Source organism: Brassica rapa, chromosome A05 (genome assembly GCF_000309985.2).
Source record: "Brassica rapa cultivar Chiifu-401-42 chromosome A05, CAAS_Brap_v3.01, whole genome shotgun sequence".
Classification (NCBI taxonomy): domain Eukaryota; kingdom Viridiplantae; phylum Streptophyta; class Magnoliopsida; order Brassicales; family Brassicaceae; genus Brassica; species Brassica rapa.
In genome coordinates, this window is record NC_024799.2 from 14,079,718 (window position 1) to 14,094,780 (window position 15,063).

The following is a 15,063-nucleotide window of genomic DNA, read 5'->3' on the forward strand; positions in this document are numbered from 1 at the left end:
TCTATTCAAAGTGAAGTTAGTACACCAATCAAAAAGACGTTTATATCTATACTATTAAAGCGGAATCCTATTGTCATTTTTACCTTAACTTGCAATTTTTTTTACTAACATTGCATATTTCATTAAGGGCAATCAAGTAATATTAATAACACATCTATATTGGGTCATTTGTTTCGGATCCAGCCCACATCAGATCTCTCTTGGGCCATTTGGGCCGATTAAGAAATCAGGTCAAATTCTCACATTTTTTCCTTTGGGCCATTGAGTCCAAGTTCAAATAATTTTTTTTCAACTATTCTTAATTATTATTTTTTCAACTATTCTTAATATAATTTAAGCATTAATAAAAAAATTGAATTTTTTCATTTAAAAGTATAAATGTTTATTAAAAGTATATAAACTTTTTTATTAAAATATTAACAACATAGTAAAATTAATTTATCAGAGTTATACCAACTTAATTCATTAAAGAAATAAAGTTTAATTTTTTAAACATAAATAGTCATTTAAAATTAAATACGATAAGTAAAATAAAAAATTTAAATCTTTTATAAAATAAAACACAAATATATGAAAATATGACATTTACTAAATATTTGTCAATTGAAAAAAAAATAAACCGCGCTTTCAAAACGTGAATCAAAGTCTAGTTTACCAATTAAAAACAAAGTTTTCCTTTTAACTATGGTAAGTTTGGAAAATATAGTGAGACCATATTGACAAAACTCTCGTGGCATTTTGTCTTGGAAGACTTTCTCAAGTTGGGTAGGTATAATAAACTAGTGAAACAGAGGAAACCCAAACCTCGCCGCCTAAATCGATGGAGCCTTCTTCCCTGAGAGCAAACCAATCATCGATTCTAAGCGAAATCGAACGTATGCCAGAAGCTCCACGTCAGCGTATCTCTCATCACCGTCGAGCTCGGTCGGACACTTTCTTCTCCGGCGAATCAATTGACGATCTGCTCCTTTTCGATCCTTCCGATGTTGATTTCTCTTCTCTCGATTTCCTCAACGCTCCAACACCTCAAACACAACCCCAACCACAACCGTCTCCGATGTCCGTCGATTCACCTCCGGAAGAGACCTCATCCAACGGTGCTCCCCCCATTCCTCTTCCTCCTGGCCGTCACGTTCGAAGCTTCTCAGTTGATTCCGAATCCAATTTCTTCGACGATCTAGCGGCCACTGAGGATACTCAATTCGCCCGACCTACAAGCTCTGGAGGGAGAAAGGGTCATCATCACCGGAGCAATTCTATGGATGGAGCTACAAGTTCGGGTTCGTTTAACATGGATTCGATTCTAGCCGCCGTCAACTGCAAAGACGGTGCTAAGAAGAACATGGGTATGGCTAGTGACAGACTCGCCGAGCTTGCCTTGCTTGATCCCAAAAGAGCTAAAAGGTAAAGTATCCTCAGAAATTAGGGTTTCTTTTTCCTTTAAACATTCTTTGATTCATACGTCTTCTTGACAGGATTCTAGCAAATAGACAATCCGCGGCTAGATCAAAAGAGAGGAAGATTAAGTATACTGGTGAGCTGGAGAGGAAGGTACAGACACTTCAGAACGAAGCAACTACACTCTCTGCTCAAGTCACTATGTTGCAGGTAATTACTTTATTTCTTTTTATTCATTGTTTGTGCTTATGTATCTGATACCTGCTATGTTGATCTGAGTTGTATTTGGAGATCTCTACAACTTTGTTGTTGTATTCTTGACATTAATGAAAAGAATTCATGATCAATAAAGGAAGAATTATTATTATTTTTTTTGAATCCTTATTAGTAAAAAATTGTTCTTGTTATGTTTGTGTCATATAAGTCATCAATATACCGAAAACAGTTGCTTAAGTGATTTTTGTATAAAATGACTTCTTGTCTGGAGAGCATATTTTAAAACATGTGCTCTTTCTGTTGTATATTGTGCAGAGAGGAACATCAGACCTGACCACTGAAAACAAACACCTCAAAATGCGGTTGCAAGCATTAGAACAACAAGCTGAACTTAGGGATGGTGAGCCACTTTTCACTGGAAAAAGCAGCTTTTGCATATAATATAAACCAATGTTTTGATGCCAGAGATAATATTGTTCGGTGTAACTTGCAGCTTTGAATGAAGCACTGCGGGGAGAACTGAACCGACTGAAGATAGCCGCTGGAGAAATTCCTCAAGGGAACGGAAATTCATTCAACAACAACCGCTCGCAATTCTCATCTCAGCTGGGGAACAACAAGAACCAGCAGATGAGCACAAATGGGCAGCCATCGAGCTTCATGGATTTCAACAAGAGAGGCTAAGTTCCCAATCTTAGCTTTGTTACTCATTTGGGGATATGCTATATTGGATGTATGTATGTTTATGTTTGTTTTATGGGTTGTGTTAAGTAGTTTGATTGTATGTCTATGGCGTTGTATGTTCATATCCATATCACCGTCCTCATATATATTAAGAGTAGGAACTACTGTAATATTTCTCCAGACATCTTTATTGCATACATATTTACACAAAGTTTAGCACCAATCATCTAAAATGCATAGATCACATCACACAATGGTTTAAAATCATGACTTTTATTAATTAAGTGGAAGTGAAACTGGAAAATTTTACGAAAAATTCGTGACTGCAACGAATAGAAAATTTAAACAAGAAACAAAGAAACGCCAAACATATGGTGAAACTGCACGGTCACTTGTGAGCTGGACAGACGCAGTTGTTGGTTCCTACATCCTTTGCAAGGCATGGTGTTTGAGATCCATCCTTACACCAGATCGATCTGTGTTCGACCAGGTCTTTCAGAAAATGATCGAGTTTCTCGATTGTAACACTTGGCATCACCACCACATGAGCTATTTCGCCTTGGCAAGCGAGCTGCCACCTTCTAACAAATTCTTCATCTTTGGGCCTTTCAAAGACAACAGTGCTGCTAAGCTCGTTGAGCATGGCGCTGATCCCAGCTTCACGGAGTCGGTCTTTAAGGTAATGGGCATTCCTCAGGCATTTCTGAACTTCTTTCTGGAATCCTTTGTACCCTTTCCGGTTTAGAGTGTACCAAAGGAACAAAGGAGCATGCCCGTTTCTGCTCCCCATGATAGTTGCATCCCTAGACGCCAGGTACTCAACGTTACTGGACAGGACTTTGATGTGTTTCATTCTTGTTATCTGAACACCACAAGGCATTGGACACCCGACGAATTTGTGGCCCGACACACTGACACTCCCTATTGGTTTATTGAACGTGACTTTTGGTGCCTAGATAGAAAAATGATTCGTCAGAGCACAGTTAAGGTTATCACAAAGGAAGACTGTACACTTACACGTTTGACAAAAGGCATCATAAGTCCGAACAGAGCTCCATCGCAGTGAATATAGAACCTGTCATGTGAGAACCCACACTCTTCAAGAGTTTTGATTACAAGGTCGAGATCATCAACGGCTCCTTTAACCGTTGTTCCTGCAAGAAATAACAAACCATCAGCAAACACACAAACCAAGTAACAAAGAGAAACACAAACCTATGTTAACATTAAGAATGGCGGGTTTATCTTTGTTAGCCAACAGCTTTCCTCTGAGATCATCACAGTCAATCTCCCCGGAGATAAGCGTATCAACCTTGTCACATTCCATTCGATACATACGAGCTGCTTTAAACACAGAGTAATGCGATTCAGTCGAAGCATACAGAATCCCATCAGGTAACATCTCTCTCCTGAAAGAAAAACAATATCAAGAACCGATTGAAAACAGATCACACAAACAAAGAAAACGTACCCAACTAAAATGCCGTGAAGGTTTCCTTCTGTGCCACAGTTAGTGATGTAACCCCAATAGTCATCTCTTTCAATCTCCCAGAGACGAGCAAACCAATCCAAGACGCCAACTTCGAAAGGCCTAGAGTGCACTCCATAGTTGCTTTCGATAAACGGATCTCCGAGGTTGTTAATGGAGAAATGCTGCAACTGCCCAAGCGCACCGTAGTCGAAATCCAAGTTATATGGATAACCTACACCATAAATCATCATTTCAAACAAACAGAATCTTGGAGCCTACCGAATATATTTGTTTACCTAGATGATATTTGGTTCGTTCAACCAAAGTTTTCCGGTAACGAGCGAGAACGCTAGCCATGTAAGCTTCCTTGTCTCCGGTGAACTCGTCGTTTGACTCCGGTTCCGTCACGGCAAGAGACGTCGTGTGCACATTCCTCCCGAGGACCATTTCTCTTTCTCCTCCACCGTTTGTTACCGGGGAAGGTAACGGTTCGGTGACTACAGCGGTTGGATCGAAATCATCAGACAATATTTCCACTTTTTCAGACATGGCAAGGATTGTATGATCAGATTCCAGAGGTCCGACCATGGTGCTTTTAAAAGATGCAGAAAGGAGGAGAATCTCTGGTAAATGCAGATCTGAGAGAGAGAGAAGGAAGTGATTGGTGCAGAAGCGGTGGGGCACAAGACCGAGACCGAGGGAGACGCGCCCTCGTTAATTTATAAAAAAAAAACAAATTTGATTCCTTCCTTTTATGTGCCCTTCCTTTCGTTGCTGCCTCCCCCTCCTCTGCTTGTTCAATGAGATATTTTTTTATATCAATCAATAAGATTTATTTTTAAATTAATAAATTAAAAGATTCTCCCAACTTACCAAGAGACTATCCTCCTATATAGGGTTACCCAGCCCAGCCCTGTATAATCTAAGCTCAACCTAATCCTTTTAAAACCCATAAAAATATGTAAAACTGGGTTGAATCTTTTTCAACCCTTTTTAAATCATTTATCTCTTTTTATGTGAATACATTTTCTATAATCTCTTACAAAATACATATTATCAAATATATTAACATGTGTTTAAAAAAAATCTAATATATTAAAATAAACAAAAAAAGGTTTTTGATTGAAATATTTCTTGTTTTTAATTTAGGGCGAATTTGTGACATGACTAAGTTTGGAAAAGAAATTAAGTGCAGAGCACTGATTTTGACATAATGTAATATCTATCAATTATGCTTCATTTCTATCGGTTTTACCTTTGAATCATACAAGTTGTCGGTGGCTTCAAAATGTGGAGATGACGTTGACAAAATCCAAGTGTGGCCAATAATTATTGCAAACTGTCACCAACAAAAAGAAGATAACACAGCCACATCACATACACATATCCACAAACATTTCATTAATTTTACTTCATATCACCACAAACATTTCATTAACTCCAACTTTTAAATAGTAAAGCCTAAATGGACCACTAAACCCAAACTCAAATGTAAACTATATTATATATTTATAATTTTATATAAAATTAAAATCTGAAAATATATATAATATTTTGTGATATTAAACTATAGTATATAAAGATGGAAAATATCATACTAAACTCTAAACCCAATCCCTAATTACTAAACTCTAAATCATGGACACTAAATCCTAAACCCAAATCTAAGCTATAATATATATTTAAAAGAAAATCAAAATATGAAATATATAATATATAATATTTTATAATATTTTCAAGTACTATACATAGTATGGAACAATGTATAAAATACTATACAAATGTTTGTTCTATTTATGTCAATTGGGAATCATATGTAAAACTAGGGGTTGGCCCGCCCTACGGGCGGGTGAGTTTACAATAAAATGATTTAATATTAAATTATAATTTTATTTTATTGAAGATTTGAAAACTGTTTAAATTTTATATGATAAATTTAATTTGTTTTTCTAAGATCATGTTGTAATCAAATTAGATTTTTTTGGTTTGAGTTGAAAGAATCACTAATATTTTTTTTTATGAAAACACAAAAAAATTATATAAAAAATTAAAAAATTTAATGGTTTATATTTATTATTTTGATTTTTATCTCACTTTGATATAGTTGAAGAAATCTAAAGTAAGAATAAGTAATACTTTTTTCTAAGAGTTTCGAATTATGATATAATTACACTAATTAACTTTCTAACGATAATAAATTAATCCAACTCCAAGATAAATCATTTGAAAATATAATGTAATGTCATAGAATTATAAGAAGTTATATTTAAAAGTACTATATAAATAGTTTCAATAAAAATTTAATAAAAAAAAATATAATAAAATTTGATCTAACTTTTAGTGTTTTTAATAATTATGTTTTGTAGGCTATTTTAGCATTTGTTGAACTTTGTTTTATTAAAAAAATATTTGTTGGAAATTCTGCTCATGCTATTTGAAAATATTTTCATAGATTAAGTTTTATAAATTAATAAAATATGAAATTTCTAGCAGAATTTTACTTGAGTTGCATACCACACCATATCAAATAATTTACTTCAGATAAGTTAGAGTGAACCAAACAGTAATTTAACCAAAATAACTTAAAGATCAACCAAACTGCATACAAATGTTTTCTGAAATTTGTTTTTTCTTCAAAGACTAAACTAAAAGAAGCAGCCAATCTTCTAATCATTTCAGTGTTGGTTGTATTGACGCTGAATTCTTGTTCGTTTGGGTCATTGTTTACGTATTAAGGCATCTCCAATCTCATTCTATTTCTTCTCCAACTTAATTTCAGAAAATTGGAGTAAAAAATGAAGTTTACTTCATACATTGAGTAATCTTTTTTTTTTTGTTCATTATTTTATTATAGAGTGAATTATTCCATAATGAAATTTACTTCATAAATTGAGTAATCTTTTTTTTTGTTCATTACTTCATTATAGAGTGAAATATTGAGTTGGGTTGGAATCACTTTACTACATATTTCTTTTTACTTTATTTTGAAAGAAAAATAGAATTTTACATCGGAGATGCTCTTAGTATTTGTTTGATGTTGTTGGGGATCTAAATGGTTGAATTGTAGCGGAAGTGGTACTTTAGAAAAAAAAATTATTGTCTCATATTGTTTTAGTTTGTTTGCTATAATCCAAAGTTACAGATTCACGTTTTTTATAGTTTGAATTCTCGTCTTGTAATTTTCAAAAAAAAAATGTAGTTTAATTTTATTTATTGTGAAAGCTGAAATAGAAAATCGAGACCATGAGAATACATATTGTGCTCAGATTATAAAAGACGAATTTGGTCATTTGTTTGTAATAAAATCATGTGTAATACCGATTGTCTAGGTTGGTACTGGTGACATGTTATTGTTGTTTCTTATGCCCCGGTAATTTGTCAAGTAACAATCAAGAATATATAGTGATCTAACATTGATTTTTTTTTATGCGCTTACAATAATTGGCCATCCGGATTTGTTTAGTTTCTATCCCAAGGAATCTAACATTGGTCCCTCCATAATATTATCTATTACAAAGAAAAATACTCTTATATTCTACGTAGATAATGAGAACCGTTAGCGAAACATTGTTCTATTAGGTGGTAAACAGCTAGATGTAAACAAAGCATCGCTTTGCCTTTATGTTTAGACGGTGGCTTTACCATCACTTGCGTATTTGTAAGTTGTTACTGTACATAGAGGTTGTGGTTTTACCTCAGATATGTCATAGCTCATTCCCTGAACCCTGTAGAGTAACGGCTGATAAATTTTGTTTTGTATGCTTTTACGTTGACGTCAAGGAAACAGGGGAGGCGTATAGTCTTCCATGCAAATGTGACCGTTTTTAAAATGCTGCAAAGTAGATGTGTTCCAAATGTTTTTGAGGAATAACTGGCCTATTAAGAAAAAGTTTAGATTATGTGAAGCAATGTCTGTCGCAAACCACATTATATGCAAGAAAATTTCGAAAATTGTACGTAACTGCATGAATTACACGAATAGCACCTCCAACTACTTTGGATTTATGATGGTGGTAGCTCAGTACAGTAGCTCCAACTACTATGTAAATTTTAAATAAACATTGATTTTATTTTATTTTTGCTCGTATCTTGATTTTATTTTAACTTTTGAAGTTTAAATCTGGAAAAACATAACCTCTGAACACATTTTTTCTATACTCGACGCAATAATATTTCATTTTATCTATACTGTCATAAAACACTGAATCACATGCATTTTCTACATCATTCCATTTCCTCCACTAATGTTTCTTACAGGTGTTTATTATAAGACATTGTATGTATTAAGTATGACTGAGATACGACAGCATATTGCCATATTGGTGGTTTTTGTACGTGTTAAAACAAAAAGAAAGACATAAGGAAAAAAAAAACTTGCATTAGTTCAACCATCAACAACTACATTGAGTTTTAAATTAAAAATAAGAAAATCATGCTTGTTTAGGCGGAAAACAGAGATAGTTGTGATTTTTCTTCAACACGTGGAGCTAGGCCTTGCGGCCCCCTCCTGTCCATTCTCATTGGGTTCAAGAATCGGATTGGTTGATGCTGAGTGGACGGGCAGTGGAACATCAGATGAAACGGTTGGCATTTGTAGTCTCTCCGACTACTGCTATCCCACCACCTACTACAGCTGTCACAGTGTTTAAGTCACTGGTTGATGCTACTGGTAGCTCTCAGCGCACACTATCATGAATGTAGAATTCTGACAGCTACATACTTCAATTTAGTTTAAGTGCCGACATGTAAGACAAAGTCTGGGATATTAACATAGCTCAGAAACAAAGCATCAAGACAGCCCAACATCATCAACAGAAGCCCACTGCGGAGCCCATTCAGAAGCTGAGTAAAGACAAATCAACTAAAGCTGTCTCTGCGACAAACAGAGTTGAAGGCAACTGCTCCAAGGGTACGGAGAAGCAGATGCTGCAGCTACACAACAGATACGATCTCTTGACCGTTGAAAGCTATTAAGGAGACAGCTGTCTTGTCTCTAGATCCTTCTCAAAAGTCTTTAAATAGAGTCTCATTTTGTAGGTTCTGTTTCTGAGCTATGTTAATATGGGACTGGAGCACGTTGTTGCTCAAAAATGATCTGGGATATGGTGAAAGGTTTGGTGCTTCGATGTGGAATTGAACTCTCCTAACTTGAGCTGGAAAGTGTAGGTTTTGTCTACGGTATCAGCGATAAACTGGGGGAGCTAGCTTGTCGTCCACTTGAGCATTCACACATGCCCCCTGCAAAGACATAAACATTTATTTAGATAGTAGCTATGTACAGTAAGAGCATTAGGTAAAACCAAATGGTTGAATAGAGGGAATATAAATCAAAATCTGTGCAGCTTCAGCTGCCTGAATGTTTGTTAACTTTTTCATCTCCATATCAAAAGCCACAAAAACAGTATCATCAGTCTAGTCTGAAACAGACAGCTCCACACGATACCTATAAAAAAAGGAAGAATCACAACAAAGAGTAGTAGTGTTGAGAAATCTCTGTCAGAGGAATAAAATACCAGGGAGAGCATAGCTTAAGGACCGTTACCTCAGGACACCCACGGCGTTCGGCTCATCACATACGATGTATGCAAAGGGAGATATCTCATGCTGGAGCTTCTTTGAACATTTAGAGCATCCAATATAACACCATCCTTTTGTCTGAATATCAGTAACAGAGAAACTCAATTATCTATAATCAGAAAGAGAACAGAAACTATTAGATTTATAAATTGCTATAAAAATTTGAGATAAATGAAACTGATCTGAGGTTTAGATTTGAGAACGTATTGGTTAAGCTCAGTTAGGGTGAGAGGTTCTATTTTCTGGGCATGAAGCAGCTTGGATGAAAAGGCTGTCTGATTTGTGTCATCCATAAACAACCAAAAGAGATTTTAATGTGACAGCACAGAAACGCAAGATGATTTCAACTGCCAAGATTTCTTATGTACAAGGTGGTAGCTATCTAATTATATTGTTAGAGATTCTTACTTTTCATAGAAGTAGGCGGCCTGCATAATGGGCAGTTAGTTTATGGAATGATATGGCTATTTGTAAACACAATCTATTACAAATAATGCGTTTGAAGTTTTGACTAAATGCAAGAAAGATCATAAATACTCAGTTTCCTCACCTCCAACAACCTTGGGATAGATGTTAGTGACCAAGACAACTTCTACCTCAGAGCCGTAGCTTTCGAGTTTGTTATGAAATGCGAACGCTAAGCCCTCGTACAGACTGACACACATATTCACATCCCTGCAAAATATCAATGACATTGAGATTGATGGAAAATAAGAACATACAAAGTTGTAAGAGATGCCAAACACGTAGTGAGCACCTTTCTACACGTAGCATAACACGCTGTGTTTCGTGAATTCCATCTTTGATTGTGCTCCTGTTAGCATTGACCTCACCAAGCAAAGTAACTGAATTCGCTATTGATGAATTTGCTGCTTGATAGAGAGAGATCTTTGGGATTTCGTTTGGATGTGACTCTTCATCCCAGTCAACGACGCCATTTATAGGTGGAGCTTCAATCGGTTACATTGGAGGATGATATGGGCGAGTTAATTTGAGAGAGTGGGAGTAGTGGTGCTGAAGATGTAAATGCAGAGATTAATGTTTTCGGGTGACGATTATTGATGGCGTTACAAAGAGGACCGCCAGAGACGGTGAGATCTGAGGAGTCATCGTTTCAGACCGTCGAGCATTAGATGTGTCTCGATGTAAACTGGAAAGAAAAAAAAGCTAATGCCATGTGGGCAACAAAACCCAAAAAGCCCATAGCATGAATCGGATAGAAAACTTTAACACGAAAAAGTAGATTTAATAAGTTGAGAATATGAAGCCACGTGTCCACAAAAGCACTCCCCTACATGCTGACGTGGCTCTCTAAAGAGAGAGACAAGCCAACTTTATTGTATAAGATAGTAAAAGAAGAAATAAAAGTACTTGTTGATGAAAAAGACATTCTTGAACTAGACATGACCCTAACATTATCAAACATTTGAATGAAACTAATTTTATATTACGAGCAATCATACAAAATGGCATAGAAGAGAAATATCAAATTTGAAGACATGACATATAAACCCTAAACTCTAAACTCTAGTTTTAAAAGAAAATTACTAAACCCTAATCACTAAACCATAAACCCAAATATAAACCCTAAATCCTAATCACTAAACCCTAAACCCAGATATAGACTCTAAACACTAATCAATAAACCCTAAATCCTAATCACTAAACCGTAAAACCAAATATAAACCCTAAACACAGATATAAACTCTAATTACTAATCACTAAACCCTAAACCCTAATCGCTAAACCCTAAACCCAAATATAAACCCTAAACCCTAATCACTAAACCCTAAACCCAAATAAAAACCCTAAACTCTAATCACTAAACCCTAAACCCAAATATAAACCACCCTAATCACTAAACCCTAAACCCAAATATAAACCCTAAAAACTAAACTCTACTCACCCACTTAAATACTAAAACCCTAGACAAACCCCTAGTTACTAAATCTAAACCAAAATAACTAAAGTATAAACCCAAACAAAATCTATATAATATGTTGTCAATTTTCTCAATGTAGACGACATAGTATGGAACCGCTATAAATAGTATAGATGTACTGGTCCACTCCATTTACATTTTCCAAATGACCAAGTTTAAGAACGAAATTACTAAACCCTAAACATTAATTACTAAATCCTAAAACCAAATATAAACCCAAAACCCAAAATTGTAAACCCAAATCTCAAAATCTAATGCAAAACTCAACTTCACCACCATTCCTCTAAATAATAGAATTTAGATCTCTAAACTAGAATTGGTAATAATGAAGATTCCAAATAATCAAATTTGTGCAATATTTAAAAATTGAATTTCATATTACAATCAATCACAGAAAATGACAGTGAAAATAACTATCGAATTCGAAAACATGGCATATTATTACATTTTAAGGAATTGTATAGCATTTCATCTTAAATAGTATGGTATCTTTACACAAATAGCTACCCTAAAGAATATATACTATACTATTCATTTCACCGAATATAGTATAGACGAAAAGTTCATCTTCTTTAATTCTTCATTCTTAGACATGATGATACGCATTCATTTGGTTCACTCTCATTATTCTTTACTACCATATAGAGATCGTCTTCATCTACTCCTCTTTTTCTGACACATCAACACTTTACAGATCCGCCGTCGTTATTCTTCATCAGTGGATATCTATCATGGATCTAACTCTGATGCGATAATCCCATCTCATTTGCAAGATTTAAAAACGAAAACAATATGAAAACAAAAGCATGATTGTAAGAATCAGTGAGTTAAGAGATGGAGGAAAAAATTAAAGAGTTGGTGTGTGTTCTCACCGTCTACGCCTTCATCATTGCCTCATTTTTACTACAGTTGATTGTTCTTCTCGTGAGAAGAAATCAATTCAAGAAAAAATCTGGGAAGAAGAATTTCATCTACTGTTAAAGTTACCAAAATAAAGCACATGTGAGAGAATGTGTGATTTTCAAGGGCCACACGTAACTTTTGAGTATTATTATTATTATTAACTTTTCTTTATTTTTTCTTACAGGTTTCAACCGGTTGTATCTGAGGGCAATATGACAATATTATGTATAAGAAGGTAAGTGTATAGGTGATGCAGGTTTTTTGGTTAGCCATTGAATTATAATTTGTTTGATGGTTATACAACCCAATTTCCCTTTAATCTAAACACTTGTGATAACGACAAAAAACTCATTTTTTTATTATGGTGAAAAACAAATAAAAAATTATATTTTGATTATCTAAAAAAAAACTGAATTCTACGATTTTGGCGGGAAATCTCGTTTTCACAGTTTTGGCGAAAAAAACTCGATTTTTTTAGAAGTCTTATTTTTGTGGTTTTGGTGGAAAACCTACATTTGGATACATAATGTAGTGGAGAAACACTAGGAAGTTGAATAAATATCATAGGAGTTAGTATGAAGAAGCTATCCCACTTTCAAATGAGGGGATCCCAGTTTTCCAGTTTGGTAATATGATAACTTTTTCATCATTCTAATCAAACCAAGATGTACCGCGATGTAAGAAGCTTCATTTGGATACATTATATAGTGGAGAAACACTAGGAAGTTAAATAAATCTCATAGGAGTTAGGATGAAGAAGCTATCCCACTTTCAAATCAGGGGATCCAAGTTTTCCAGTTTGGTAATATGACAACTTCTTCATCATTCTAATCAAACCAGGATGAATCGCAATATAAGAAGCTTGATTTGGTACATAAAGTTGTGGACAATTACAAGGAAGTTGAATAAATCTCATAGTAGTTAGGATGAAGAAGCTATCCCACTTTCAACTCAAGTGATACTAGTTTTCAAGTTTGGGAATCTGACAACTATTTCGTTATTCGACTAATCCAAGATGAACCGCGATGTAAGAAGCTTGATTTGCATACATAAATTCGTGGATTTTCACTATGAAGTTGAATCAATCTCGTAGGAGTTAGGATGAAGAAGCCATCCCACTTTCAAATCAGATGATCCTAGTTTTTATGTTTGGGAATATGAAAACTTTTTCGTCATTCTAATAAACCAAGATGAACCACGATTTAAGAAGCTTGATTTGGATATAATAAGTAGTAGATTTTCACCATGAAGTTGAATAAATCTCATTGGTGTTAGGATGAAGAAGATATCCCACTTTCAAATGAGGGGATCCCAGTTTTCCTGTTTGGGAATATGACAACTTTTTCGTCATTTTAATCAAACCAAGATGAATCGCGATCTAAGAAGATTGATTTGGATACATAAAGTCGTGGAGAATCACTAGGAAGTTGAGTAAATCCCATAGGAGTTATGATGAAGAAGCTATCCTACTTTCAAATCAGGTGATCCCAGTTTTCCTGTTTGGGAATATGATAACTTTTTTGCCCCTATACCCAAGTCAGACGAACAATTTGTACGTCAGTATCGCTACGGGCCTCCACCAGAGTTTCCTCTGGCTTCGCCCCGCTCCGGCATAGTTCACCATCTTTTGGGTCCCGACAGGCATGCTCACACTCGAACCCTTCTCAGAAGATCAAGGTCGGTCGGCTGGGCACCCGTGAGGGATCCAGCCAATCAGCTTCCTTGCGCCTTACGGGTTTACTCACCCATTGACTCGCACACATGTCAAACTCCTTGCTCCGTGTTTCAAGACGGGTCGAATGGGGAGCCCACAGGCCAATGCCCTGAGCACGCAGATGCCGAGGCACGCCGTGAGGCGCGTGCGGCAGACCACGATCAAGGCAGAAACGTCTCCGCGGGCGTAACAAAATCCCGGGCTTAGGTCACCACCTTAATCCGCGTAGGTCCACGCCCCGAATCGATCGGCGGACCGGATTGCTCCGTTCCGCATCCGACCGGGACGATTCACCGGCCCCCATCTGCTTCCCTCCCGACAATTTCAAGCACTCTTTGACTCTCTTTTCAAAGTCCTTTTCATCTTTACCTCACGGTACTTGTTTGCTATCGGTCTCTCGCTCTTATTTAGCCTTGGACGGAATTTACCGCCCGATTGGGGCTGCATTCCCAAACAACCCGAATCGTAGACAGTGCCTCGTGGTGCGAAAGGGTCTGGGCAGGACGGGGCTCTCACCCTCTCTGGCTTCCCTTTCCAGTGAACTTGGGCCCGATCCGTTGCTGAAAACGTTTCTCCAGACTACAATTCAAACGCCAAAGACGTCCGATTTTCAAGCTGGGCTCTTCCCGGTTCGCTCGCCGTTACTAAGGGAATCCTTGTTAGTTTCTTTTCCTCTGCTTATTGATATGCTTAAACTCAGCGGGTGATCCCCCCTGACCTGGGGTCGCGTTGAGGACTTTGGGTCATCAAGAGCTTTTGGACCGGAACGTCTGACTATATGACGAGAATTGAATTCACCACCGCATGTCAAGACGCTCCTAACGTCCTTAGCTAGGATTTTGGCCAACCGCATGCGGTAACACATGGGAGATCAGCTTCCATCCCATATCCTCGAGAGGATGGGGGGACGATGATTTGTGACACCCAGGCAGACGTGCCCTCGGCCAGAAGGCTTGGGGCGCAACTTGCGTTCAAAGACTCGATGGTTCACGGGATTCTGCAATTCACACCAAGTATCGAATTTTGCTACGTTCTTCATCGATGCGAGAGCCGAGATATCTGTTGCCGAGAGTCGTTTTAGACTTTACATTGTAGCACTGCTTCCGAACAAACATCGTCTCTGGGTTGGTGAAAGCAGGCTGTTTAGTTGCATTTTCC

The 15,063-nt window shown here is 36.5% G+C and overlaps 2 protein-coding genes, 1 long non-coding RNA gene and 1 other non-coding gene across 4 annotated transcripts; 1 reads left to right on the forward strand and 3 right to left on the reverse strand.

Moving 5' to 3' along the window:
• The first annotated feature begins 731 nt into the window (after positions 1-731).
• Positions 732-2,509, forward strand: LOC103868740 (transcription factor VIP1). The gene is made up of 4 exons (XM_009146815.3): positions 732-1,404; positions 1,476-1,608; positions 1,930-2,014; positions 2,108-2,509. The coding sequence occupies exons 1-4, from the start codon at positions 821-823 to the stop codon at positions 2,296-2,298; spliced, it is 993 nt and encodes a 330-aa protein (XP_009145063.1). The 5' UTR covers positions 732-820; the 3' UTR covers positions 2,299-2,509.
• A 43-nt stretch (positions 2,510-2,552) lies between these two features.
• Positions 2,553-4,570, reverse strand: LOC103868741 (serine decarboxylase). The gene is made up of 5 exons (XM_009146816.3): positions 4,066-4,570; positions 3,770-4,001; positions 3,514-3,707; positions 3,316-3,452; positions 2,553-3,250 (listed from the first exon to the last, which is right to left on the reverse strand). Exons 1-5 carry the CDS (start codon positions 4,355-4,357, stop codon positions 2,687-2,689), a joined length of 1,419 nt encoding a protein of 472 aa, XP_009145064.1. The 5' UTR covers positions 4,358-4,570; the 3' UTR covers positions 2,553-2,686.
• A 4,853-nt stretch (positions 4,571-9,423) lies between these two features.
• LOC103868742 lies at positions 9,424-12,704 on the reverse strand. The gene is made up of 3 exons (XR_004458161.1): positions 10,104-12,704; positions 9,897-10,021; positions 9,424-9,621 (listed from the first exon to the last, which is right to left on the reverse strand). It is a non-coding gene; the product is annotated as an uncharacterized LOC103868742 (long non-coding RNA).
• A 2,119-nt stretch (positions 12,705-14,823) lies between these two features.
• On the reverse strand, positions 14,824-14,979 carry LOC117134538. Its single transcript, XR_004458724.1, has one exon. It is a non-coding gene; the product is annotated as a 5.8S ribosomal RNA (ribosomal RNA).
• Between the last annotated feature and the right edge of the window lie 84 nt (positions 14,980-15,063).